Source organism: Polistes canadensis, unplaced genomic scaffold (assembly GCF_001313835.1).
Source record: "Polistes canadensis isolate GaletaPanama2010 unplaced genomic scaffold, ASM131383v1 scaffold_385, whole genome shotgun sequence".
In the NCBI taxonomy this organism is placed as follows: domain Eukaryota; kingdom Metazoa; phylum Arthropoda; class Insecta; order Hymenoptera; family Vespidae; genus Polistes; species Polistes canadensis.
This window is the reverse complement of record NW_014569932.1, coordinates 38617-65921: the sequence shown is the minus strand read 5'-3', so window position 1 is coordinate 65921 and position 27305 is coordinate 38617. Positions and strand designations below refer to the sequence as shown.

At 29.3% G+C, this 27305-nt stretch overlaps 5 protein-coding genes and 1 long non-coding RNA gene across 9 annotated transcripts in view; 2 read left to right on the top strand and 4 right to left on the bottom strand.

Moving 5' to 3' along the window:
- Nucleotides 1-8319: 8319 nt before the first annotated feature.
- On the bottom strand, nt 8320-10795 carry LOC106792159. Of its 2 annotated transcripts, none has more exons than XR_001382261.1 (2): nt 9612-10795; nt 8320-8828 (listed from the first exon to the last, which is right to left on the bottom strand). It is a non-coding gene; the product is annotated as an uncharacterized LOC106792159 (long non-coding RNA). The 2 variants fall into 2 exon arrangements; XR_001382262.1 differs by having other exon boundaries at nt 9780-10795.
- A 656-nt stretch (nt 10796-11451) lies between these two features.
- Nucleotides 11452-15166, top strand: LOC106792157 (homeobox protein orthopedia B-like). The gene is made up of 4 exons (XM_014758358.1): nt 11452-13161; nt 13249-13327; nt 13435-13658; nt 13769-15166. Exons 1-4 carry the CDS (start codon nt 12705-12707, stop codon nt 14380-14382), a joined length of 1374 nt encoding a protein of 457 aa, XP_014613844.1. The 5' UTR covers nt 11452-12704; the 3' UTR covers nt 14383-15166.
- Nucleotides 15054-17817, bottom strand: LOC106792156. The gene is made up of 6 exons (XM_014758357.1): nt 17451-17817; nt 17219-17352; nt 16618-16933; nt 16119-16546; nt 15764-15988; nt 15054-15668 (listed from the first exon to the last, which is right to left on the bottom strand). The coding sequence occupies exons 1-6, from the start codon at nt 17661-17663 to the stop codon at nt 15425-15427; spliced, it is 1560 nt and encodes a 519-aa protein (XP_014613843.1). The 5' UTR covers nt 17664-17817; the 3' UTR covers nt 15054-15424.
- Nucleotides 17818-18147: 330 nt separating this feature from the next.
- On the bottom strand, nt 18148-23763 carry LOC106792168 (probable cyclin-dependent serine/threonine-protein kinase DDB_G0292550). 3 transcript variants are annotated; one of them, XM_014758378.1, is made up of 10 exons: nt 23672-23763; nt 23508-23551; nt 23210-23272; nt 21360-22173; nt 21077-21202; nt 19579-20996; nt 19368-19495; nt 19109-19286; nt 18785-18965; nt 18148-18573 (listed from the first exon to the last, which is right to left on the bottom strand). In XM_014758378.1, the coding sequence occupies exons 3-10, from the start codon at nt 23225-23227 to the stop codon at nt 18365-18367; spliced, it is 3072 nt and encodes a 1023-aa protein (XP_014613864.1). In that variant the 5' UTR covers nt 23228-23272; nt 23508-23551; nt 23672-23763; the 3' UTR covers nt 18148-18364. The 3 variants fall into 3 exon arrangements, with proteins under 3 accessions (XP_014613864.1, XP_014613862.1, XP_014613863.1); XM_014758376.1 differs by having other exon boundaries at nt 21077-21205; nt 23672-23762; XM_014758377.1 differs by lacking the exon at nt 23508-23551 and having other exon boundaries at nt 21077-21205; nt 23672-23746.
- Nucleotides 23764-24147: 384 nt separating this feature from the next.
- On the bottom strand, nt 24148-25559 carry LOC106792169 (60S ribosomal protein L19). Its single transcript, XM_014758379.1, has 4 exons — nt 25467-25559; nt 24953-25059; nt 24673-24836; nt 24148-24543 (listed from the first exon to the last, which is right to left on the bottom strand). The coding sequence occupies exons 1-4, from the start codon at nt 25469-25471 to the stop codon at nt 24217-24219; spliced, it is 603 nt and encodes a 200-aa protein (XP_014613865.1). The 5' UTR covers nt 25472-25559; the 3' UTR covers nt 24148-24216.
- A 594-nt stretch (nt 25560-26153) lies between these two features.
- LOC106792167 (probable peroxisomal acyl-coenzyme A oxidase 1) overlaps nt 26154-27305 on the top strand; it is a 6240-nt gene continuing 5088 nt past the window's right edge. The window contains exon 1 of the mRNA XM_014758374.1: nt 26154-26350. Within this exon, the coding sequence (XP_014613860.1) occupies nt 26218-26350 (133 nt within the window). The 5' untranslated portion in view covers nt 26154-26217. The remainder of the gene's footprint in view (nt 26351-27305) is intronic.

The following is a 27305-nucleotide window of genomic DNA, read 5'->3' as shown; positions in this document are numbered from 1 at the left end:
ATATATATATAAGTTTGAGTTAGGTGACGTACTTCCGGAGAACGGTGGAATTCCGGGTAGCGGAATGGCCGGTTCGTTGGTTGGTTGGTCGTGAAATCAGCTGCAGCAGAAACTCCAGGCATTGTTGTAGGTCGTGCGTAGGATTTATCTCTTGGTTTAGTCTGTCTATCTGTTTGTCTATCTCTCTTTCTCTCCCTCTTTTTAAATATTTCTATCTCTCTTAGTCTCGTTTCTTTCTGGTCTCCAAGAGTGCCAACTTCCCCTCTTACCAACCATCTCCTCCTCTTCCCATCCTCTTTTGGCCTAGAGAGAAGACCGAGAGAGCACAGAGCGCAGAAGTGTGGAATGTAGGATGAGAATGAGGGGTGACCGAGAGGAAAGGGGAACATTAAAGGTCGCTCGAATGCGGAGTGGATCAATACCGAACCTACATACCTACCTTCCCTATCGAACCAATAGAAGTAACTAACGGATCAAATCTCTTTTTTCCCCATCCTGCCCCTTCAATATTTCACATTTTACAAATCTATTATCTTAACATCTCGATTTATATGTATGCTCCAGTAATTAGGAATTCGACTTAATCGGAAAATGTAAGAAATATATATATATATATATTTTATGTGATTTATATTTGATATATATTGAAATTATATTTATATTATATTAAATGATAATTAACAAAAAATGTCGAGAAATATTAAATCTCTTTCTTTCGATATTTCACATTGTCAATCGTATTATCTTAACATCTGGATTTATATCATTCGATAATTATGTTCAATTATTTATATGAATATTTTATATGATTTAATTTCAATAAATATATGTATGCTAATTATTAATCATTATTTTTATTTTTATTTGAAAATATAATCGTTACTTTATTATTTTACCAATGTAAAACACACATACGGTAATCATTGAATACGTAATTTCAAAGTTAATTCTCAAACGTGAACTCTATCGTATATCGCTCTCATTTATATTATTAATCATTATTTTATTTCAACGTTATATATATAATCAATTGAATTAATCATTCATTTTTAACAAACGATTATGTATTATATTTGAATATATATGTTACCGTCAAAGCCGAAAATCAGTCATTGCTAGTAATTCCTCGTCATTACTATAAATGCAAAGAGCTTTCCGGCTTTGACGGTAACATATATAATCAAAATTAATTCGCGGATAATACAGTTTTGTTCGTTAAAAAGTATTTGATATAGCAATTGTGTTTTCTTTGTTTTTCTTTTTTGTTTTCAAAAATTTGTTCATACGGTTAGAATATTGTTAGAAATCTTGAACTAGAAGACTACTAACTCGCGAGTTTAGTGTTTTCAAGTGTTACATACATCATCGATAGAGTCCGATTAGATTGGGACGGTTTTTCCCAATGAAATCAAAAGAAAAGAGAGAGAGAGGAATAAAAAATATCTCTATCCATTAGCTGTTAACTCTTATCAGATCACATCAAAAAGTACATAGGTATACACATATGTACAAATCGATCTACACCAATGGATTTTATCGATCACGAATTTGTGCTCTGTTTTGTTTCGTTCCAATCGGAAACCATTAAAATTTTTTTTTAAATTTCGTTGCATTCTCTCGGATGAAAAAAAAATGTATTTTTAATTCAATTCCCGATGTTAATCCCCGTATAAACAATTTTTGTTTTATATTCAACTCTCTTCTCGTGACAATTTTTTAAAACAAACACAAAAATCTTTTGCCCCATTTCATTTAACTTGGTTGTATTCGCAATAGCAAAAATATCGTCGAAGAAAATGTGATGAATTATTTTGTCCTTCGATATTGTAATCCATAAACGCGTGATTGAAACCAAACAAAAATAGAAAAAGAAGAAAAACTAATTGGACAATATAATATCGTAAATAATTGAAGATACGAAATTAAAAAGAAATGTTTCAATCCCATATTTCGGAGATATCACAGAGTTTCTCGTGCTAAGAGCTAATCGATAAGTTGACGAATCAGATTTAAGATTATATAACGAGAAAGAATGAGATAACTATAATTGCTATATACCGTAAGAAAGATAACCAAAGGAAAAAAAAAATATATATATATATAAAACAACAAATCATTTTTTCCTAGATCTCTTACAAGATAAATCGTTCGTATTCATTATATTTTGTTTTGGAGAAGAAAAAAGAAAAAATGAAAAAAAGAAAAAGAAATAAACGAAAATGTATTTTTGTATTTTTCATTCTTACGTTGCTTAAGAGATTATGTCATTTTGTAACACCTAACTAACGTTACAAAACGATTTTTCACTTCCTGAGAATATTTTCTGGCAAAGATCTAATTTTGTAATGTAAATACACTAACACATATATAAATTGAAGTACACATATGCATTAGTGTGATATAATAGAGAGAGAGAGAGAAAGAAAATTGTTCTTTGGTCAAATTTTCTAAGGTTCACGTTACTTTTGTCTCACGAGACCTCTCTCAACACGTTAAACGAGTAATTGCACAACATTTCTAACATACTAATACTAATCTACGCTAATATTCTAAATCATTCTGCTTTATTAACAGTTTGATTTTCTGGCTTTGAATCAAGATGACGATTATTGTGATGACAATCATGATAATGATGACGACAATGACCATAAGTGTTGCTGATGGTAATGACAATGATAAAAATATCAAGATATACGTAATTTTACATAATAAAATTCCAACAATTTCTAAATGGATCAAAAAACGTGTTGGGGATAATTTTCATAATCAATTAAGATCTTTTTTCAATCGTATTGCGAGTTATAAAATTACAATATATCTCAGCTTGTAAGACAATAATTTCAATTAAAAATTCGAAACATATTTTTCGAAAGAGACAATTAATTGTTTTTAATTAATTTTAATTGTTTTAATTTATTTTAAATGTATTAATTTAAGGTGAAAGTAATCAAGTTACGTCAATAATGAAGTATTTTTTTCATTTCTTTAGTTATACATAATTACATATACATATGCACAGGTGTGTGTATGATAAAGAGAGAGAGAGAGAGAGAGAGAGAGAGAGAAAGAGAGAGTAAAGAATAAATAAAGAAGAGTTAAAAGCTTTTAATATACGATTAAACCCAGCAAAAATTATATATATATATATATATATATGTGTGTATGTGTCTACGTGCATGCGTGTGTATGCGTGCCATAAAGATTTGAGAATATCACGTAGTTCCCGGTACGAAAATATACATAACCAGATGTATGTATATATGTACAACGTCTGGCTAGAGCTTCAGATTGTCAGCCTTGCCAAGTCTCTTGCATAGTTGCCTGACATACTCCATTCGTTTGTACGTTTTCCTACGTAAATATATATACTTCATTAAATTTCTAATTGTATAAATATACACACATGTTTGTCTATATTATTATTTACTACTTTATATATATAAATATGTCAAAAATTTTCTATTTACTTACAATTAGAAATGTATGGAAAAATATTTTATATGCATAGTAAATGAACTGTTAAATAAATAATATATATATGTGTGTGTGTGTGTATATATGTATCTATATGTATACGTAATTATATAATTTGGCTTTTATATATATACTTAAATTTAAGGAAACCGTTGTGTTGTAATAGCGGACAGTGGGAGTGGTATAAAAAAAAAAAAAAAAAAAAAAAAATATAAAAAAAAAATGTTTAGTAACTATAAATGTTGTTGATCATCTTACGAATAGATTCAAAGCCAGGATTATTTGCCAAAGATAATGAACATTTTCTTCAAATNATTCGCTAATATTATAAAAAGAAAAAAATTAAGGTTAAAAAAGAAAAAATAATAAAAAATGTACATAATTATTTATATATATATATATATATATAAATAATTATGTACATTTTTTATTATTTTTTCTTTTTTAACCTTAATTTTTTTCTTTTTATAATATTAGCGAATAATAATAGTTCATTAATTATTTATGGCTAAGTTCTTTGGCCAGGTTTAACAATCCTGGGATGAAATATTCTAACGCGTTAGGGGAGTCAAGTAAGAAGAAACTATGCGAGCTATTTTCGAGCTCGAGGAATCGTCGGCTGGATCGCAGAGTCGTTCTTGACTTTTCTTCTTCTTCTTCTTCTTCTTCTTCTTCCTCTTTTACTTATTCGATTTCTTCTTCACACACGTGGCTAAAATATTTAACAGACTTGTTTTGTTACTATTTTTAAGCAACTTCTCTTTCTTATCTCTCCCTCCGTCTCTATTTTCAATGTTAAAAGTGAAATTAGAAAAGAAAAATGATAGAAAATGTTAGAAAAATTTTGTGATTTACAAAAAAAATAGAATGAGAGACAATTTTTTACAAATATTTTATATCCCGAAGGAGGTTGAATAAAAAATAAAATGATATTGGAGATGTTAAAAAAGAATTGTTGTTTAAAGAGCAATCATATAATTGTCAACTATTTACTTATTTAAAGGACAACGAGAAATAATTTTAGAGAAAAATGTATTATTATATTATAATAATAAAAATTATTGAATAAAAGATTAAACATAGATTGTTAGATGGGTAAAAAATAAAGTGATGTAAATGGTATTAAAAAAGGAATTTTTCTGTAAAGTGTACTCAAAGTTATTAACTATTTACTAGTTTAAATATTAAACAGAAGCACTGTAATGCACTGTTGTTTTTCTTACTTTCTAATGGATTTGCTATTTCTGCGTTAGGATTCTCTTTCCCTTAAGCTAAATTCATCAACACTTGGAGGACTTCTGTGTCGTAGTAACGTAAACACATCTCGACGTTTGACCAAATTATATTTAAACATGCATGTGTTTACTTAAAAGAAAATAGTATAAACAAATTGGTCGTTTTTTTTTTTGTTTTAATTAATTCTATGCAAACTTGTCGTATTTATTATTTAACGTGACATCTCCATTGAAATCTTTTTTCTGTTTATAATATTATATAATGATTTATAAAATAGATTTTAATTATATATTGTTTCGTAAATTTTATTTAACAATTTATACATTTTTGTCTATTATTATTATTATTATTAACTTTTAACTTACATCAATTTTTTATTTAAAAAATATAAGCACACAAAAGTTGGCATAGAAAAACAACAGTAGAAAAAAGTGAAGAAGTGATCTTAATAGTTCATTAATAGCTCAATCGCAATCTATATAATTCTTCATTTTATTAATTATAATTATTTAATTAATTATTAATAATTGAAAAATCGAAAATGTTTTTTCTCATTTCTAAGCAAAGCAATGAAGTTTTCTATTGTTTTTTGTTTTCAATGAATCGCTGACTTTTTGTTTGTCCGTTTTTCTCCGGTTTTTCTAGCTCCAATACGATATCGGTTTATTTTTTAATCTAGTAAGTCTTTTTCCTGTACCTATTCCAAGACAATCATTCTTAACGAGTAAACTCCTTTAATTAATAATTAAAACAAAATATTTATATTAGATTTTTAATTGTTGTTTGCTCTTAAATGTATATAGAATTAAATTACACATTAACTTTGTGTAGACTACTTGTTATTAAAAGTTACTAGGAAATAAGAAAGTTTCAGAAATATTGAAAATCTAGTAACCTGGCTAAGACGATATCGGTAATAATAGTGCACTACTTACCATTAGAATTACCAACAGTAGAAAAATTTTCACCGTAGAAAGAAAAGAATAAATGCTCTTAATTGCTCATTTAAAATCCATAATTGCTCGCCTAATTATTTAATAATTTTTTACTGTCGGTAATTCTGTTGGTAAGTTACCATCAGATCTCGGTCGGTAAATCGTATTACCTGCGGAGAAAAATTTTCTACTGTCGGTAATTCTGATGGTAAGTAGAGCACTACTATTACCAATATCGGCTTAGCCAGGTTACTAGATTTTCAATATTTCTAAAACTTTCTTATTTCCTAGTAACTTTTAATAACAAGTAGTCTACACAAAGTGAAAATGTAATTTAATTCTATATACATTTAAAAGCATACAACAATTAAAACTCTAATATAAATATTTTGTTTTAATTATTAATTAATGAAGTTTACTCTTTAAGAACGTTTGTCTTGGAACAGGTACAGGAAAAAGACTTACTAGATTAAAAAATAAACCGATATCGTATTGGAGCTAGAAAGACCGGAGAAAAATGGACAAAAACAAAGTCAGCAATTCATTGAAAACAAAAAACAATAGAAAACTTATCTTATGGTAAACTTTATGATATGGTGCTTAGCCGGTCTGCCACTACAGTGGCTTTTTCGAATATTTTTGTCAGATGCATGTGCCAATATAGTGGCTTACTTGAGTAGCCTACTTATTCACCGTTTGAATTAAATAATCGTCTTCATAGTTATTCATATCTAAGTGAAATGTTAAAGTTTAAGTATAAACAATACTACGTTTTTTTTAGTTTATTTTTTATACATTAAATCTTATGTATTTTTAACATCATATGTCATATATTTAATATCATATTACATATTTTTAACATAATATAAAAATAAAAGTCAAATCTATTTTGAACATTTTTATCGACTAGTGAGAGGAATATCAATAGTAGTTTCAATGATTTAAAGACAGGTGCTATCACCTGTCACTTTACATAGATAATGTTGGTAAAATAGGAATTCGTATATATTTTGTATGCTGTAGATATCGATATTAGATGTAAAATAAAATTTTTTAAATAAATACACATTTTTTACATATGAGTGTATAAAAATAGAAATCTCTTTTATATTAAATTAAAATGTGAAAATAATTAATTTCTTTTATCAATTATATACAAAATATTCAAATTTTGGTATTACTTAATTATCTTCCATAAAAAATACATAATCAAAGATTCTAAACCGTAAAGTGTAAAAATATAAATTTAGATATTATATTTAATTCGTTTATATAAGTCAAATAAATTGTAATTCGAAACCAAAGAAATTCGATTTGTCATGAAATAATTAGCTCCGACCAAGTTGTAAGATCAATCAATTTTTTATGGCTGTAATCTATGGGAGTAGACGATAAAATTTCGGAAACAATTAAGCACTCGTTTAGGGTGCGGGTCGCGTGTCGTTGAGAGTCATCTTGGCCAGCATATCGAAACGTGAAAACATATGGTTTTTATACGGGAGTTTTAGAGTACCCCATATAGAATCGAGGGGATAAACGAAGAAATATTTCCTAACGAGACAAATATATTCTCATACTTACACTGAACAATGTTGGAAGTCATGAGAGAACAAAACTGAAAAGTATCAAATCTCAAATCAGATTCCTAGCAATCTAATTAAACATTCAATATTATTCGAAATAAAAATAATAAATAAAATTAATGAAACTAAAAAACTAAGAAATTCTAGTTTGTTAAAAATGATTTTAGTTGACCAACGTAGTACATACTGCGATACTGAGAATTACACTATACAAGATCGTGTCTCGTATAAAACGATTCTGACGAAAGATTACTCACCACGCACCTTTTTTTTTTCTTTCTTTTTATAGAAGGTCTATAATATGGGCCTATTTTCCCAATTTTTGTTCGCGATAAAAAAAGACAGACTTATATATATATATATAAAAAGATCATGTAATCAGAGAGATTGAAAGATATACTCTCGTAAATTCCCACCCGCAGTTATATTATATTAGAAACGTAGAGGTATACAAGGTCTTATGCGGGATCGTAGTAGTCGGTGTATCACCCTCAACCAATCAGAAAATATCATGAGAAACAGAAATTCATAGGAAAGTAAGATAGACAGAGAAAGAAATATTAGAATGACGTTCTCACGAAATATGTGGGTCCAAATAGCTCTCTCGTACGTATATTTGAAATAATCTTACAATGAATGTACCGTATGAATTAAGGAAAAAAAAAAAAAAGAAAAATAAGAATCGAATGACAAAAAAAGACACATGGCGGATACGTAACGAATACGAATAAAATAAATATAATAAAAGATTGATTAATCTCGAGAAAGTATGAGACTGTGCGAATAATGATGAACGTGAGCCGGATATGAACGAGCCTGTCTTTAATCAGGAAACGACGTCATCGGTGATGCTGCGACACAAGTTTTAAAGTTTCTTCTACCCTAAAACATAGTTGGTAATCTTACGGTGTTAAGTTGGTACGTGCCGCTAATTTTTTACTGCCAAATTTAACATATATATTTTTACGATCTAAACACACGTGTCCAAAAGTATATATATAAGTATAATGACATAAATACAATTTTGAAATTAATCTGTAATGTGTTCTCTCTATGTTCACATAATTTTTATAGAAGAAGACCATGAAACACTGGAATAAAGTCAATTTATTATCCTAAACATTAGTAATAAAATATAGCTTATTCGGTATCTTATATATTCCGTTTTCATTGATTATTTTTAAATATAAAAATGAAATAATTTGTTAAACAATTTAAAAAAAAAAAAAAAAAAGAAATATGATTAATATATTTCTATCTTATCGATCCCATAACACACATTGTATCATAAATTAATGAGAAAATAAAAAAGAATAACAATTAATGGTATGGTAAGTATTTAAAAGTATATAAATTATTGCAGATGAAAGAGAAAGATAGATAGAGAATGTTTAAATTTGAGACGAAAAGATATTTGCGTGCAGAGATAAACGTGGAATATAGTTGGTGAGTAGTAACAGCGGAGGTTCCCCGTCGCCTTCGCGCAATTATGTCCAATTGAAGCAATTTAGATCAATTGACGTTAACAGGCTCAATTGGTCGATCCTAACAGTGTGCACACTGCGGGTACATAGTTATACCATAAGCGCGGTCGACATACCTACGACGTAAAAAAGTCGCGATAGTCTCTACAATAATAATAATAATAATAATAATAATAATAATAATACTATTAATAAAAAGAAAAGAAAAAGAGAGAGAGAGATATATAAAACACGAAAAGACAAGATGTTTACGATTAGACTAATCTCTTTTTGCTCAACGCAGTTTTCAGTCATCTATATATATATATCTATCTATCTATCTATCTATATATACACACGCTGGTTAACTTAATTAATTATATTTTATATAAGAGTTAAACGTAGAGTAATAGTTATTTCAATAAAAGTTGATTTGTACAAAATCTTTGAAAAATGATGTCAATATTTTTACAAATTTATCCAATCTACACTGATCAACACACACGATAATTATGCGAACGATTATACACGCACACACTTATTTTATAAATCTTTCATCGATATATATATATATATATATATCGATAGTATATGTGTACATATATTTACCCTAATCGCACGATTTTCAATCGATATATTATTTGTAGAAAATGTTGAAGACAATTATTCACTAAATTATATGTCCTCCTTATCTTAATAAGAACCGAGTGGTATAGTGTTGCAAAATATATAATAACACATATATATATATATATATATATGTGTGTAATGGCTTATGGTATGTATATATATATATGTGGTATATATATATATATATGTATATATGTATATATATGTATATATATGTATATATATATATGAAGAAATCACTCGAATACGTCCGACTATATCCGTTCCTTGTAATGTAAGTGGGTATATACCTTCGGTCATGTTCGGCTGATTTCGGGGTGGCGCGAAACGCACGAAGTTGTTCACAAGTTTGAAGATCTTCGAAGGAATAAAATCTAACTGATGCGTATGTCTCTCTTCCTCTTTTTCTTCTCCTTTTTTTTTCTTTCCCTTTCTGTTTCTCTTTTTCTTACTCTTACCCTTATTTTCTTTCTTGCTAGCCGTTGAAATGATCCAAAACAAATCAGTATCTTTTTTTTTTATATAAGAATAGAGATTTTCCGATAGTTGTCGTAGGTGATTCGGATCGAGTCGGTTTAAGAAAAAAAAGAAAGAAAGAAAACTAAACAGCAAAGAAGGAAGAGAGAAACTAATAGAAAGAAGAAAACAAATAAAATTCCCCAAAAAATGGAAGGAGAGACGCGCGGAGGGTCAGTGCAGGAGGCGACCCGGTACTGCAGCGAGCCATCACCGGACCTTCACTTATATCGTCGCTCGGCTAATAACGCTAGTAATGTGATATGATTAGCTTAGTTGAGTTCGGTTTAGTTCGTATTCGTTCAATTTAGTGGTTCACCAGCAAAATCACATCGAGTTAAACCCATTTAGGCCAGTTAAGTTACCAACTTCTCGTTGTCTGTCGCCAAGCTTCTCTTTCTCACTCATATATTTATCTCTTTCTCTCTCTCTCTCTCTCTCTCTTTCACTTTCTTTCTGTCATTCTTTCAATCGGTTTGCATTTATATTGAACGAAATTCGCGGACTTGAACCAGCCGAAAGAATGGTACAATGTCTATGTATACTCGTCTGTAATTAACCGAAAGGTTCACAACGCATCGGCCGACACGGTTAACCTCGAAAGGGTTGAATTTCATTCCTACCAACGATCACGTTATGAACATTCTTTCTACAATTCTGTAATGATTCTCCGATGAAATTTCATTTTAATCGATGTTTATGAAGCTGATGTTAAGCAACGAAGAGAAAAGCTTATTGAAAAGTTCGAAGTGAGAATAAAAACAAAGATGGCCGTTGACGCGTGCCAGCAAGGGTTGTCATTGTTAGAGTCAATCACTCCAGAAAGAGAAAGAGATAGAGTTAGAAGGATGAAAAGAGTTTCACGATCGGCGAATAAATCTTAAACGCGCGATCGGATCAGTGGAATCTTCGAACAAAGTAAGCTTTGTTTGAATAAGGAACGCGACGCGCTCGCGCCCGAGCTCGCGCGCGCGCGTTCGCTAATTAGCGCCGATGAAATTAGCAGTTAATATACGCGTATACACACGGAATGGGGGTAGTTTGATTGGGCCAATTCGAGGCAATTCCTGGCGATTGCTGGTTTCATTGAGCCTGCGCTTAAGAGCTCAGTGCCATGCTGCCGGTCAACGGACATGGATCTCTTCTTCGAGGTTCTATCACTACTTTTCCGCTTATATATCTTATATATTTTCATCGTAGATCGAACGATCGATCGGTTACATTGATTTCAAACTAAATATCACATTCACTTACGATCTTACATACTTATAGGCCGGTGGTGGTAGCCAGTAAGTAAACACCTCAGTAACTAGTAAGAAGAATGACCAGGAAGAAAAAGAAAAGTGTTCATTATCGAGTGAGGAATGTTCAATTCGAGGAATATATCAGTGAAATGAAAGAAATAAACAGTTGTGATTATAAGATTGGGTGAAGTGAAGGTGGTGATAACATTGGTCAAGTTTTTTCGGCGGGAAAACTAAAAAAAGGGAAGGAAAAAATGGCGGTTTATGGTATCATCTGATTCTTGACAGAGAAACATATTATTATATAATTACATATATATTATTATATCTGTGTGTGTATATATATATATATATAATTCGATGGAGATGTAAAAGGAAGAGAAGTCATGTGGGAAATCCTCGATCGAGGCCAAACAGTTTTCGATTCCCACGAGAGTTTCGAGAGAAGGAGAGAAGCAGGCCGATTTGTGGAGGGCCTCTCGTATCGTAAAGTCCAACCCCCCGGGGGCGGAGGAAGAACAAAGAGCCATGGAGAGTGGCACGAGAGGCACGCAAAGAGAGAATACTACATCGGCGCAGGACGGTCGGCGCACACGAAACCTCTCCCAAGAGTAGGTGCTACATGATTGGCTAACCTCCATGTGTGGGGGCGGCCTAACGGCGCTTCGACGGCGGCCTCGTTGAAAATATAAGCCTGTGTGAGTGTCCCCTGATTAGCCAGAGTCAGAACGGATCGTCGATAGTGCGAGAGTCTAACTACGCGATACTAACTCTTTCTTTCCTTCTTTCTCCTTCTATTTTAATTTCTTTTTCATTTATACATTTTATTGTTAGAGTTTTAGTTGTTTTTTTGTTTTCAATTTATCATCCCCTTTTTAAGTCAGTCATTAAAAGAAAGAAAAAAAGAAAAAAAGAAGAAGAAAAAGAAAGAGATCGGAGATCTCTACTGGTCCGCAAACGTTCTTCAATTCATTTAATTCCTGTTAGTTTCGTTTAGTTCGTCTCCACGCGCTCATCGTTCTTCTCATTCTTCTTCGGTCCTGTTCACTTCCAAGGTCCTCCTCGTACTCGTTCCTCCCATTAGACGACTATATAATATCCGATGGACAACGGTCTATCTGTCTGTCTGTCTGTCTATATAACCGACAGTTTACTTCGTTAACTCCGCTTAAAACTAATCAAAATTAATCATAACCCGGCAACGATTGATACCAATTGCTTTGGATTCCATTAGAGGCGCCAAGCGGTTAACGATCGCCTTTCTTCCTATTAAAACTTTGCTTTCCTTACTAAAGAGGATTTTTTGACCTCCATCAAGAAGAAGGATAAGCAATAAGGATAAACAAGAAGAATAAGAAGAAGAAAGGAAACAATAACCATTGATTGAGGTTCTTCGTTTGGATCAATCCAGCAATCTTCAATTACTGAATTCATTCACTACTGCTGCTACTGATTATGCTGACGACGATGATAATGATATTGATGATGACGATGACGATGACGATGACGATAATGATGATGACGACGACTGTGTGATATAATAATTATCAAAGTGTTTTACTTGAGGAATCATACGAAGAATCTTGAAGTTATATTCTTGGATTATCAATTACATACGGAATAATGGACGGTGGTCCGTTCGACGATCCAATATTTTCCGACTTTAGTGGTCGAGGTGGTACCGGGGTTCACAGTATTCAAGTGATGCTGGGCTTACACAGCGGACATCATGGAAATGACTTGATGCCAACCGGTGGACATCTTCATAAATTGGATTCCTCAAATAGTCCACCGCCTCATCATCAAACGGCTCATCATCATTTGCAGCAACAACAGCAACAACAACAGCAGCAGCAGCAACAACAGCAACAACAGCAACAGCAGCAGCAACAACAACAACAAAAAGAATTGAAGGAATTGGAATTAGCTGGTATGTACGCACCCTTACCTCAAACTCCGGATGTAACAACATCGACGACGACCACTGCAACACCGACTTCTACGACTCTGCAACAAGGTCTTCAACTTGGTAATTCTCTAAAAAGGAAGCCGGATGATCCTATGAACTCTCTTGCCCCAGGTATGTGTATTTTATAATTTCCTCTAAATTGGAGTACCTAAAAAAAAAAATAGAAAATTAGTTTATCGTTAATTGGTTATATCATAGTGAGCGGTGAAACGCAATCGGCTAAGAAGGACTCGAAAAAGAAGACCGATAATAATGGAATTAAAAAGAAGAAAACCAGGTAGTTGATTAACTAACGTCGAAATATGATATACCAAGTATTCTCTCGCGTCCGAAACCCTTGTTCATCGAATTTATTCTTCAATCTTTTCGTGAATATTATTACAGAACTACCTTCACGGCCTATCAATTGGAAGAATTGGAAAGAGCGTTCGAACGTGCACCTTATCCTGATGTGTTTGCTCGCGAGGAATTAGCTTTAAAATTAGCATTATCGGAATCTCGAGTACAAGTTTGGTTTCAGAATCGACGCGCAAAATGGCGGAAAAGGGAACCGCCGCGTAAAACTGCCAGTTACATAGCTACCGGTTCTGGTAGTCCTGGGATCTCAGGTATTATAATTATTATTAAAATATATTGAATTAATTATCTTTTAAAATAAATTAATTAGAAAAAGAAAGGAAAAAGCTAAATTGCGCGTATTTGTTTAATATTTTCGTAGGTTCATTCCCATCTTTGAATAATACGTTAAACCCGTTTGCGTCTCCGGCGACAGCAGCAGCACCACCTGATGCTTGGACCTATACACCAGCTTACGATTTAGCGCCACATTTGAATCTTTTAAGTCCTTCCAACTCGCCATACACGACGTCTTTTGGTGGTCCTAGCAATAATGGATCGGCATACCCTTATGCAACGATGTTGCCTCAACACGATGCTTCCTTATTTTCTCCGCCTACCAGCAACACTATGCGCGTTCATCAAGATTACATGAACGCTAGTAATAGCCCACCACCACCTTTAACGCGTAATGATTATCAAACAATGGTTACTACAACTCATTCACCTCCTACTCATCTTGGTGGTTCAATGTCTGAAGATGAACATCAACAAAATAAACAGTTGGATTATGTAAGTGGTCTTAGTCCAGCTGATAAATATCAGCACGACCAAACGGATTATTCACAACAACAGCAACAACAACAGCACGATCAGAAACAAGAATATGGTATGCATTCACCGCAAGGACGTCAAAGTATAAAGGATCAGGTGATGGTCAAGAGCGAACCTAACAGCCAACAAAGTTACGTGCAGTTGCCTCCTTTTCTCAACTGACTCGAAAGCCAATTTCTAGATTTATTCTAGATGGCTTTTATCGTTACTACTCGGACTTTACCACGTGAATCATTGTGTCTAAAAACTCAAGAAGATCATGGTTTTTCTTCTCTTTTTAATGCGACATTCTTTATTTTTTATTACGCGGAACACATCTACGTAGAGAATTAATTTTTTCTACGAGAACACGAGACAGCTTTGCATACTACAAATGGTGTTTAAGATACTTTTTACACTTCTTTTTTCTTTTATTCTCACTTATACATGTTATGCAAATTAATATTGTTAGTCTATTATTGTTAGTCTATTGTGCTTTATATGATATATGTATGTATAGCAAGTTAATCAGCGTGTTTTTTCGTGATATATACGATTAAGTACTAAAATAATTGATCATTAAGAAATAAAATTTCAATTGGCAAATTTATTTGCCTCCCAAGTACGAATAGAAGTATTATGTAAAAATTATAAACTACTTTTTTTTTTATCATTGTGTGAAATACGAGAAATTCCGTCTTTGTCGCGGATTAATTTAATTTCACGTCAATTCTTAGTTGCAATTATTTCTATGGTATTAAGTTAATTAATTAATTAATTAAATAACTTTCCCTGTCGTGCGTTATAAAACGCATGCATATATTTGTAATAATGCATGCAAACGCATTAGGAAGCAAACGAAACAGTCGGATTTATTATCTAGTACTATATGTACGAATTTTATTTTACAATGTTTATTTCTCGTATTAAAATAATTTTGAAAATAAATCTAAATATTTAGTTAAAAGAGAGTGGGAGAGAATGGTTTGTTATTATCATATTTACCCACCCAATTTGTTTATACGATCTCGTAATTCGCACGATTATCTTTCATATTCGACAACTATATATTATCGGAAAGAAAAATGATACTTTTATAAAATATAATAATTAATATAATCCGCGTGAAACGTAATTACTTTTAATGCGTTTTCTTATTTTTTTTTTTTAGGAATGAACAAAAGAATAATCATAAAATAAAAAATAATCTTACATCTTAATAAATTCAAGATTTATTCAAAATATTAAAACTTTGATTTAGATCCAAGAATTCATTGTTATTCAATGATTCCATTTCTTTATTGCTTGTTAATTCATTATTATCCTCTATATTCCAAATAGCATCGCCAGTAAAGTGATTATTTTTCTCCATAAGATACAAGCAAAGCGCTAGTTGTTGAGACAGAGTATATTCCTTGCTAAACGTATCAGATTCGTTTATAGTTTGTAACGTTTTTTTAATAGTAGCCCTGAAAAATAATAAAAAAGTTATATTTGATAGAGATATTCGTTGCGTGAAAATGTACGGATATAAGAAAAATTATATTTGAGTTAGGATCAGTACCATGGATAGAGAATAATGTGAATATTACGACATATATCTTCTATTGAATAATATTCTTTTATATTACGCAATGTATCGTCTATATCAACGAATGATACTTTGTTCCAATATGGATGTTTTTTTAAAATATTTATCAAGTCTTCCTTGTCGGAACCCAGTTCTTTACATAAAATGTATACTATGTAAGTACCTTTTACACTGCAACTTATTTCGTCTTGCAGAAATCTATATCAAAGAAATATATCTCGTATTTATTAATTATATTACTTTTTTCTGTAAAAATCGTATTTAAATATATGTATATGTATATATGTATATATATATATATATATTATGATAATAATAAACCTATTACTTTTTAAAAAAAGAATTGTCGCTCGTAATTAGATGTGAGTTAGCCGATTTAATGTAACCTCTTTTACGAAGCAATTCAATTCGTTTGTTGATCGTGTTTTTATGCACTATGAAAAATAATATACGTTGACTTTTAAACCATACTCTGATATCCGGTGTAGTTGATAGTTCGTTTAATTTATCAATAAGATAATCATTATTAACTTTCAAAATTTTAATACAATATCTCAGAGGTTTTCCATCTAATTCATATTTTTTTAAGGTCAATAATACTTTTTTCGTATTTTCTGGATCGTAATGTAATATTTTATACCATTTTTTAACGACTTCTTGAAAATTGTAGTCAGATATTTTGTAATCCTTTAAACTATCCATTACGTATTGTGCATAATCCGGGCAAACATCCAAAATATGTAAATGATTTCTTATCTGCGTTATAGAAATAAATATTAATATCAGTATTAAGCGAATTTTTGATCATACAATATAATATTACTTACATATTCTAAATCAAAACCAAATTTATCTCTATAAAAATCTATTAATTTAGTCATTATTCTTATACTTTTGAACATAAATCCTTTATATTTTAATGGTTCGTCATTTTTGGCACCTAATTTATGTTGAGCGTAATATGAAAAACATGCTTTGTAATGCTCTTTCGTGGACACCGATTCATTCAATTTTTCGATGGGCAGCACGTTTGACAAATTTCCGTCTATGTGATTAATTATATTATTTATAATATGCTGCTCCTCTGGTATCTTTGTAATCGTTTTAAATTCACTTGCAGGTCGTCTCATGTAATGTGCCAATCTATAAAAGAAAAATAGCGCATTCATTTAATTATGTACATGCAACATTAATGTGTTTGCTAGCACACAACGGAGAAGAGATATCAACCACAGCTCAGAGCTTATTTTTCGCATTGATTACCATTGCAAATTTGTGCATTGTATATTTTTTTGTTTGTTTTTCAGTATAAAATTGGTGTATTGCAGATATGGTAGCGAATGTATAAAATATAATTTAATTTTATCCAATGAAATAAAACATGTGGACAAAGTAACAAATTGATATTTAATACAATTATAAACATACCTCCAAACTAAATTAATATCTATTTTAGGTACACCCAATTCTTGCAAAACAAATATTCTGTGTTTCAGTAAATGAGAATACATGACAAAGCAAGTGAATATATTTCTTGCAGTTTTTAACTCAACATTGTGTTCCTGAAAAAATAAATATGAAATATTAGGATATATGTATATATTATTAAACATAACCTCTTAAAATACTTTATTTGGAATAATAATGATTTTTTACTCACGTTACATATTTGACAATTTCTAATAATTCTTTTCTCTGATATCTTTAATAATCTTTCACTGTATAAATTAAACAACTGATCAATTTCTCTTGGTTCAACATGCAAATTTGTTAACAATACATTACGCAACTTTTCTTCTGACAATAATTTAGAACAAAAGAACCTATTTTTAATGTGTTTGTTAAAATGTACAGTTATTAATCTTTTAAACATTGATAAATCGCTTTAAAAATAACTTTTTTCTTTAGAATTGTTTGACATTTCATAAACTACTAATACACGTGATTTCGGCCAATCAAAACACAAACATACACTGACATCTAGAATAAATATGATGAAATAAAATATTCGTATATTATTATCGTTGATCGCGGTCATTTTATATTGTTGTTATTATTATTATTATTATTTAAATTATAAAAATTACAAGAATATAAATGTAGGGGAAAAAAATTACTTTTGTATACGAATATATGATATTTTAGTATAGAATTGATTTAAAAGTGAAATATTTTAAATAAAGTATCATCTTACGATTGAATTATTTATATTTTCTCTTTTATATCATATCTCTCTCTCTCTCTCTCTATCATTAAAATTAAAAAAATTTATTCAAAAGTATATAACCATATATTTTTAGATAACATATGAACGATTATAATAATGCAATGAATGAATATAATAAATATGAATTTTGTAATTATTTTTATTACTATTTCATTTCTCCTTCTTGTTTTTCTTTGAGTTAATATACTATATAACTACAATATTATTATATTATTATACCGTATAGTATGTATCAATCGTCGATTAAATTTAACTCCAATTATATGAAATGAGACTTGATAGATGTTTCTTTATCACCATGTAATATACATGGTTAATATAAAAGCAATCATTATATTTAGATACGTTTAAATTTCCGATGGTTTAATTCGTAGGATCACAGGCACGCTAGTGCATGGTAAAATAGCTAATTCTGTAACGACAGCTGTAACTAAATCTGCCGGTGTAACGTCATAGGTAATATTGAGAAGATTTAAACATTTTTTCGATCTCCAATTGTAAAGCAATGATTTGTTTGAATTACGATAAGTGCTCTTAGTTAAATCATCGACATTACCTAAAAAATAAAAACATAAGAAATAATAAAAGATACATATAATTTAACACGTTCGTTACTGTGCAAAAAGATTTCAATCACAGCCCAAAACTCATTTTTCGTGTAGATTACTGTCACAAATATGTGATGCTTGGTTCTCAATAGAAATGGATGTATCAGATATGCGATACTGGTAGTGAATATTTTCAGCAATTAATCAAATATAACTCACCTAATTCATTATGAACTATAGAATCTGTCTGTACACGTTCACATGATTTGTGTGTTTCGCACGCTACCAACACTGGTACGTTGAAAGATTTTGCCATTAAAGCTACTTGTGCGGTACCAATTCTTGACATTACTGCACCGTTTGCTAATATAGCATGGGCACCAAGAAATACTTTACTCACCTATGTAATCATAATTTTGTTATCTTATTAAATTAGTCTATAATATTTGTTTATAATATATTTGTCACTTAATATTTCCAAATAATTTAAATTAATTTTAGATTTAGAGAATTTTTATTTCAATTATGAGAAAATAAACTCACCTCTGGCATAACAAAACTAAGAGCATTAATCAATACGTATGAGCAATCAATTCCATATGTCGCTAAACGTCGCAATTGTTCTTTACCTTCCAACCATGGTCTTCCATCTACAATGATAACTCGAAATTGCTTTCCAGCTTTATGAGCATCCGTTAAAATTTTTTCAATTAAAGACGAACTAAAATAAATATTACTTTTTAATAAATTTAATAAAAAAAATATATACAAATAAATTTTATATATATTTTAATTCACTTACTATCCATATGTTAAAATTACATTTCCATTGGATATTTTTGTTTGTATAAATATCGATATACTTTCATCAGCAAGATGAATCTGTTCCACAATATAAGTGTCTATTAAACTTCTTAATTTGTGCTTTGCCTGAAATAAAACAAATGTTATTTATCTGTGTAACAATTAATAAAAATAAAAATACTTAATATAAATTAATAAGACATATTTACATCAGCATCAGAAGACGTAGAATCTAATTGAGTCATTTGCCATTTTAAATGGCGCAATGCATTTTGCATTGAAACAGCTAATGGCCTGCAGGCGTGCAAATAAGAAACCGATTCTTGCAATTTTGTTTCAAGTCCTCTAGTAAAATCAGTTTTTAATGGTTTGTCAAAATCTCCTATAAGCTGTTTTATAGCTACCAAAAACGCTACACATCTAGCATTACTACCGACAATAATTTTATTCTCATACTGTACACCAAGTTTTTGTATAGCTGGATGTATATTAAAATTAGAAGTGGAAACTTTATCCAAGGCAAGTTCTCTTTCATGATACAAATGTTTAAACAGATTTACTTCGTGCGTATCATTTTTCGTTGTTTTCTTTATAATCTTATTCGTTTTATTATCTACTGGATGATCCGCTGTAGCTGTTACAATTGCATTTGGTTGAATCATATTTGGTTTACTTTTAACTTTCATTTTTTCACCAATTTGTTCTTGTTTGGCAGTTCTTTGTGCTTCTTGTTTGGCAGCTCTTTGCGCTTCTTGTTTAGCTCTTCTTTCAGCACGTAATTCAGCCTTGCTTTTACCTTCCGATTTAATATTAACAATACTATCTTCTGTCATGGTATTGTTTGAATTATTTTCAGTTACAGACATATCATTTGATTCTGATATTATCACATTATTTGCTTTTTGTTTTTCATTATCGTTAGAAATATTATCTACTTTAATAGAAATATTCTGCTTGTCGGATTTATTAGCAGCAACTTTACCCTTGCCTTTGTTAGCAGCTTTAGCTGCCTTTCTCGCTTCACGTTCAGCCTTTATCTCCTCTTTTGTTTTGACCATACCGCTTGCTTTAGAATCCATTATTTTATTTGATTGTTCGTTTTTTGTGGGAACTGAAATATCTAACGTTGAGCTTACTGGTAAAATTAATTCTGTAGATTCTTCCAAAGGTTCTCTTTGTACGAGAGAAACTTGTGATGTTTTTTCAATATCTGAAGATTCTTCAGATAAATTTTGGACTACCAAAGAAGATTTATTATTTTTCTCGAGTAATATAGCATTGCTTTTACCTTCTGATTTAATATTAACAGTACTATCTTCTGTCATGGTATTGTTTGAATTATTTTCAGTTACAGACAAATCATTTGATTCTGATATTATCACATTATTTGTTTTTTGTTTTTCATTATCGTTAGAAATATTATCTACTTTAATAGGAATATTCTGCTTGTCGGATGTATTAGCAGCAACTTTACCCTTGCCTTTGTTAGCAGCTTTAGCTGCCTTTCTCGCTTCACGCTCAGCCTTTATCTCCTCTCTAGTTTTAACTGTACCACTTGCCTTAGAATCCATTATTTTATTGGATTGTTCGTTTTTTGTAGATACTAAATTATTTAACGTTGCGTTTACTACAAATGAAATTTTAAATGTTATATTAACAAAGTTTATTAAAATTACATAGATCATAGTGTATCATTTATACACATACCTGGTAAAATTAATTCTTTAGATTCTTCTAAAGGTTCTCTTTGTACGATAGAATCTTGTGAAGTCTTTTCAATATTTGAAGGTTCTTCAGATATTTCTTGAATTACCAAAGAAGAATAATTATCTTCTTCTAAAAACAACGTTTAATTAGAATTTGTTGATAAGTTATTCTTATCTAACATTAACTTTTCTCTGTCGACTTTATCGATTTTCACTTGTCAATAAGAAATTTTAACGCGTCAGTATTGATATCTGTTAAATAATAAAAAATATAATTAACTTACCATATTTTAACGGACAAGTCTCTGATCTAACAATATTTTCTAATGTTTGATCATTCAAGGATATATTCTTATTTTCCTCTTGATGATCTTTATAAATTGAGTTGGGTATAAACAAATAGTTCGGTCTCGAAGAATTATCAGATACAGGAAAGGAAGTATCCGACGATTGGACTACTTTAATATTACAAGACTCTAAATAAGACCTTTTTATACCCGAGCTATTTTTCGTACAATGAGTTTGTTCCTCTTTATTTATTGATTTTGGTAATCCTGAGAAAATAACTATTTGAGATGAGTCAGACAGATCTTCTGAGTCAAAGTTAACAAGTTTAGTAAGATAAGACCGCGAACTGTTTATATCTTGCTTGTTATAATTATATTCACATTCGATAGTATCTTCACTTTTTCTAATTGTTTTCTTATGATTCCCTAAGGAAAGTAATGACTGTGTAAAGAAATCTTCGATATGTTGCACATTATTAAGATGAGAATTAAAAGTATTCTGATTCGATTTAATACAACAGTTAGGTTCCAAATGTAGAAAATTGGTTGAGACGACAGATGTATCGCAGCAACAACATTCCAGTAACTTAGCCTTTTCCTTTTTACGTAATCTACGAGCCTTTGATTTGGTCAATTTACTTTTCTCACTATCAGAGTTAACTTCTGTTTCTTGATTAATCTTCTCATCAACTCCATTAATAAAATCATCCAGAAATTGATTTCTCGCTCTTCGTGCTTCGTTTAATCGTTTACGACGAAGATGTCTCGCTGTAGATCGCGTGATCACATTGGTCTGTCCATCTTCTAGTAACTAAAATTTAATTCAATTTCATTGTAACACCATTAATAAATTAAAATATATGATGCACATTTTAATATATATAAAAAGAAAACATACAAATAAATTATTACTGGAATTAAGGATAGACAACACCAAATAATAATAATAATTCTAAAACTACATATCAAATATCTACATATTACAAAAATATAAAATGAAATCAAAAATAAGAAAATAATCCCAATGTATTAACATTACACGTATATCTGATCATACATACTTGTTGCATACGCGTATATCAATATGTTACAACAACCATACATATCATATATACAGCTATATATACAAATATACAACCATATATACATATATATTAATGAACTAATTGTTCATTTTATGTTCCGTTAAAGAAAAACTATAATATCTTAAAATACTCTGAAAGAATAAAAAATTAACAATATCTGATTAAACTAAATTGATGATTATTAAGAATTGTTAATATAAATATATAAATATACATGTATGCTCTAAATATTTGTAGCAATGACTAAAATAACATATTAACGTTCGAATAACTTTTCATACTTCGCCACATCAAAATTATTTTTTTACATCTTCCAATAACACAAAATCCAATCTAAATACCGTGTTAAGAACTTGTATTATAAAATGTAGTAATTTTTCTACGCATGTAGTTACTAAATATAAACAAATAAAATATGTGAACGAGTGCAAAACTAAATAGAGAAAATACTGTATTGATTCATGCAAGAGATTATTGATACGTTAAAATATCATTAACATTATTATTAACACATTTAAATAAAATTAATTATTTATGACTTGTTTTAAATGGGTTAACACACCAAATAACTTTAAATGATAAACACACAAGGTATTTAGAGATAAAAAGATAGATATTACAAATTCATTATTACCAATCTATATATGTATATAAAGAATCAACAAACAAACTAAATAATCAAAAATATGAAAGATTAAAGAGAAAAATAAGTAGAAAAAATTAAATCAAATATCAAACTACATAGCTCATGTGTTTACTAACATTTTTATCTTGATCCATTGTTCCTGTATCAGTGTTTAGGCCATCGATTTATATACATTCCAGCTGTGAATTGCAAAGTATGGATTTTAAATCATTCTTATATTTTACATAAGAATTACATGAGAAAACATATCCAACGATATTTTAAGATTATTTTAAATAATACTGTATATACATATACATTTACAGATATATATATATATATATATATATATATATATATTTTTATATATTATTGACAAATTACATGTATAATTATACGATTAAAAATAATTATTATACGAGTTTTACTACTAACCTATTATTAAGAAACCGAACCTTTCTTTTAAGTGTTGCTACCAACTGTTTTCAAAATGACAAATATATTGTTAAATATTTGTTTCAATTGAATATTACCGATATAATAATTGATAGTTTTATTTCATTTTATAACCGAATTAATATAAATAAATAAGAATTTACCTTTGTTATAATGAAAAATACTCGACACCCTCGATACTATGCGCTCGTTAATACAAGAATACAAAATGAATTCTAAAACTTTTCGAAGCTACGAAACCTAAACATTAGTGACATCTGTGTTAGTTTTGAATCTAGTATTATTTCACTCATTCTAAATTGAAAACTTAATGAAACTAGATTTGTATAGTATTTTAATGATCTTTTCTGTCTATTGTATTCTCAAAATTATGAATTATATATATATATATATATATAAATAAATATATATTTTTTTGACATTATAAGATGCTACAAGAGATTTGTATAGTTTACATTTTTAGATTAATTTTAGTAGTATATAAAACTATACTAAATCAATTTTACTATAGCGATTTTTTTGTCTTCGTATTTATACAGTTCTATTCAATTCGATTAAATATGTATTACATGTAAAATCCATATTATCATAAGTCGGTAAATAAAGAATAATTTATATATGAGTTTAAAAAAACATTAATCATTTTCAATATATTTTATTTATACAAGGAAATGGTTGGTCTTAACAACTACTTTTTTTGCGCAGCTGCTGCTTCATCTTCTCGCTGATAGGATTGCATTAATTCTTGCTTTTTTGTAGCAATTCTTTCTGCTCTTCGTTTTCTAGCTTCACGTACTTTTGTACGACGTGCTTCAGCTTGGTCGGATAACATTTCAGCTCTAGCTTTCTCAGCTTTCTTTTTATGGATAAATTCCATCAATACTCTCTTATTCTTAAAAACATTACCCTTTGCTTTCATGTACAGCAAGTGATATAAATGTCGGTCGATTTTCTTAGTTTCCCGATATTTTTTTAGCAGACGTCGCAGAACTCTCATTCTTTGAATCCATAGATCCTGTATTATTTTATTAATGTAAATTAAATCCACATAATAATTTATACTTATCGTTATGATTAATATACAATCAAAATATCTATCAAGTTGATCCTTGCTGCTTGCAAAGTATTGAATTTTTTAACTCACTTTCTGAGGAGTTCGCGCATTAGCTGTTCCTTTTCGTTTTCCAAATCCGCAATGTCGACCTTTTCTTCTGGCTTCTGTGTTCTTGCGAACACGAGCTCTACTGTGTACTGCAACTGGTTTTTTAATAATCAGCCCATCCTTTATTAATTTTCGGATGTTCTGACCTATTATGAGAAAGAAAGTAGAGATATCTTTAATGATTGTAAATTTAATACTATTCTGATTATATATTATTTAATATATATTGAAGTACGACTAATAAACCAACAAATGAACTTACGGGAATTAGTGTTTGCTATTTCATTGACCTCGTTTGGGTCCAACCATACCTTCTTTCTACCACATCGCATAACAGAGGCTGCCAACCTCTTTTGTAATTTTAAAGAACTGCAAAAGTAGAAAATAAAAATGAAAATTCGTTTAAACATGAAGTGAGCCTAATCACACACACATATGTATGTACGTTCCTTATGTGAAAAAAATTGTTGAGGGGATTTAATTAGATCAACATCCGACGTCATTGTTAATAGAAACTATTACACTTTATGTATAAACCAAAATAGAGAATATTCATAGAAAAAGTAGAAAAAGATATGTATGAGAGTCAAGTATACAACCATGTGGTGATCCATCAACAACAATTAGACTTAGCAGATAAAAACAGTAATTATTTACCACACTCCACGTTATATAACCATAAAATATTCATAAAGCATTTGCTGAACTTATGTGATTATGAATAAAAATATTTATTTCAATTATAATAATAAAATAATTTAACGAAAGATTCTTACCTCATCTTACTGCATGTAAGTCTATCAATATAAAGAAAAACAAGATGGCGAACTTGTCACTTCCTTATAGTATCCAAACGGAAGTAAAACAATCGAGATATCGAACGATTGTACGAAAACGCAGCAAATTCAAATATAACACTTTTATTAAAATTCACATTTAATAATATAAAAAAAAGTAATAATATGATAAATATAATTATAAGAAAATAAATTCTTATAAAGTTTGTTTGTATAAATGAAAGAATAACGTTAATAAAAATATGATTTGTGTTGGTAATATAGGAATGTGATATTACCGAAGAAGGAAACAGTAGAATAGTTGTTAAAAATTCCTGTCAGATGTCAATCGCTTATGTGTTTTCATAGAAAGGAATGATAGAAAAAAAAAAGAAAAAAAAAAAAAATGCTAATAATTTTTTCTTGTTAGTCAGAGAATGGAATATAACAGCGCGCATATCATTATTAGCAACTTTCTGCTACGAGTTGTAATTACGATTGCTTTATAGTGAAATAATGTACTGAGTAGTGTTGGGAAATGTTAAAATTTTAATTGTGAGTTAATTATATTTGTACATAAAATTTTGTCAAAGTGTCAAGATAAATGTATTATATATATATTTATATAAAAACAGTAAGATAAAAAAAAAGTTATTTTAAGCGGAGAAAGAATTTAAAGATATCGAGATTTTTAATTTAATTTCGTATGAATTAGAAAATTGTATCGTATTTATTGTACAAAAACAACAAAATGTATCAAAATAAAATGATAACTATAAACGAGGATTTGCTACGTGAACGACAAAATTGTACATTTGATCCAAAAGAATTAACTGTTTGGCTAAATGGTAGTCCTGAGAAAGTTGCTCAACGACACGACTTAGGTTTGTATAAAGTATATTTTTTTCTATTTAAACAATATTATTACTATGTTTGTTCTTTTCTTTTTTCTCATTTTCATATGCATCATTTCATTTGATCGTTTCATTGATCCACGTCATCTACGTGATTTCTCTAATCTTATCTCGTTTATAAAGAAGTTATTTTATATTAAGTACTATTTTTATTTTGAAATACAAGATTTTTTAAACTTTCATATAATCGGGGTCAAGATCCAAATATGAGAATATTCTTATAATTGATTTCCTCTTCCTTTTTCCATTTATAATTGGTACATATGGAATGAACAAGGAAAAAAAAATTAAAAAGATAAAAATAAATTTAAATTCAAGAATTTGGTACAAGAAGAACTTTCTATATACAGTCGTAACTTTCAAGGTTGTTTACTTTCAAATTATAATTTGAATACTCGTTGAATATTTTCTTTTTTTAATTTTTATATCTACGTGTCCTTCACTTTGTTCTTTTTTTCTTTCAAATAAAACTTTAAAATTTAAAAACTTAAAATAAAATTTATTTTATTTTATTTATTTTGCTTGAAAAAATTTCCTTGTAACAATTAATACGATTTATTACGTAAATGGTATAATGTCATAAGAAAAGAATAAAAAAATATTATTAATCATTTCAACACTTTTTTCCAATTTTTTTTGCATATTTTTGCGTGTACGTCAAGTAAAACAAACGAAGAGAAAAAGTTAAAACCCATTTTTTATTCTCATTGATCATGTAATATCTGTACTTTGCTTCATTATTATTTTTTGTTCTATATAATTAAAACCTATGATATTATGTTTACTTGCTTATATTATTGAAAAAATACTGCATTATTGTTGGAATGACTCATCAATATTTTTATTTTCAATGATATAAATAATGTAAGTTATTTAATTTTATCTTTCTTTTTCTATTTTGATTTTTTTTAATATGATTATATGA

Bases quoted from the DNA above. Each gene is read 5' to 3' on its own strand.
- LOC106792157 (XM_014758358.1), top strand. From the start codon at position 12,705: ATGGACGGTGGTCCGTTCGACGATCCAATATTTTCCGACTTTAGTGGT. The intron at 13,162-13,248 runs GTATGTGTATTT...GTTATATCATAG, and splicing joins TATGAACTCTCTTGCCCCAG to TGAGCGGTGAAACGCAATCG. The intron at 13,328-13,434 runs GTAGTTGATTAA...ATATTATTACAG, and splicing joins ATTAAAAAGAAGAAAACCAG to AACTACCTTCACGGCCTATC.
- LOC106792156 (XM_014758357.1), bottom strand. From the start codon at position 17,663: ATGTTTAAAAGATTAATAACTGTACATTTTAACAAACACATTAAAAAT. The intron at 15,989-16,118 runs GTAATAGGTTTA...TCTTTGATATAG, and splicing joins GACAATTCTTTTTTTAAAAA to ATTTCTGCAAGACGAAATAA. The intron at 15,669-15,763 runs GTACTGATCCTA...ATTATTTTTCAG, and splicing joins CACATTATTCTCTATCCATG to GGCTACTATTAAAAAAACGT.
- LOC106792168 (XM_014758376.1), bottom strand. The intron at 19,287-19,367 runs GTAAGTGAATTA...TATTTATTTTAG, and splicing joins GTAATTTTAACATATGGATA to TTCGTCTTTAATTGAAAAAA. The intron at 18,966-19,108 runs GTGAGTTTATTT...ATGATTACATAG, and splicing joins TTAGTTTTGTTATGCCAGAG to GTGAGTAAAGTATTTCTTGG.
- LOC106792169 (XM_014758379.1), bottom strand. The intron at 24,837-24,952 runs GTAAGTTCATTT...TTCTCATAATAG, and splicing joins AATAGCAAACACTAATTCCC to GTCAGAACATCCGAAAATTA. The intron at 24,544-24,672 runs GTGAGTTAAAAA...AAAATAATACAG, and splicing joins ATGCGCGAACTCCTCAGAAA to GATCTATGGATTCAAAGAAT.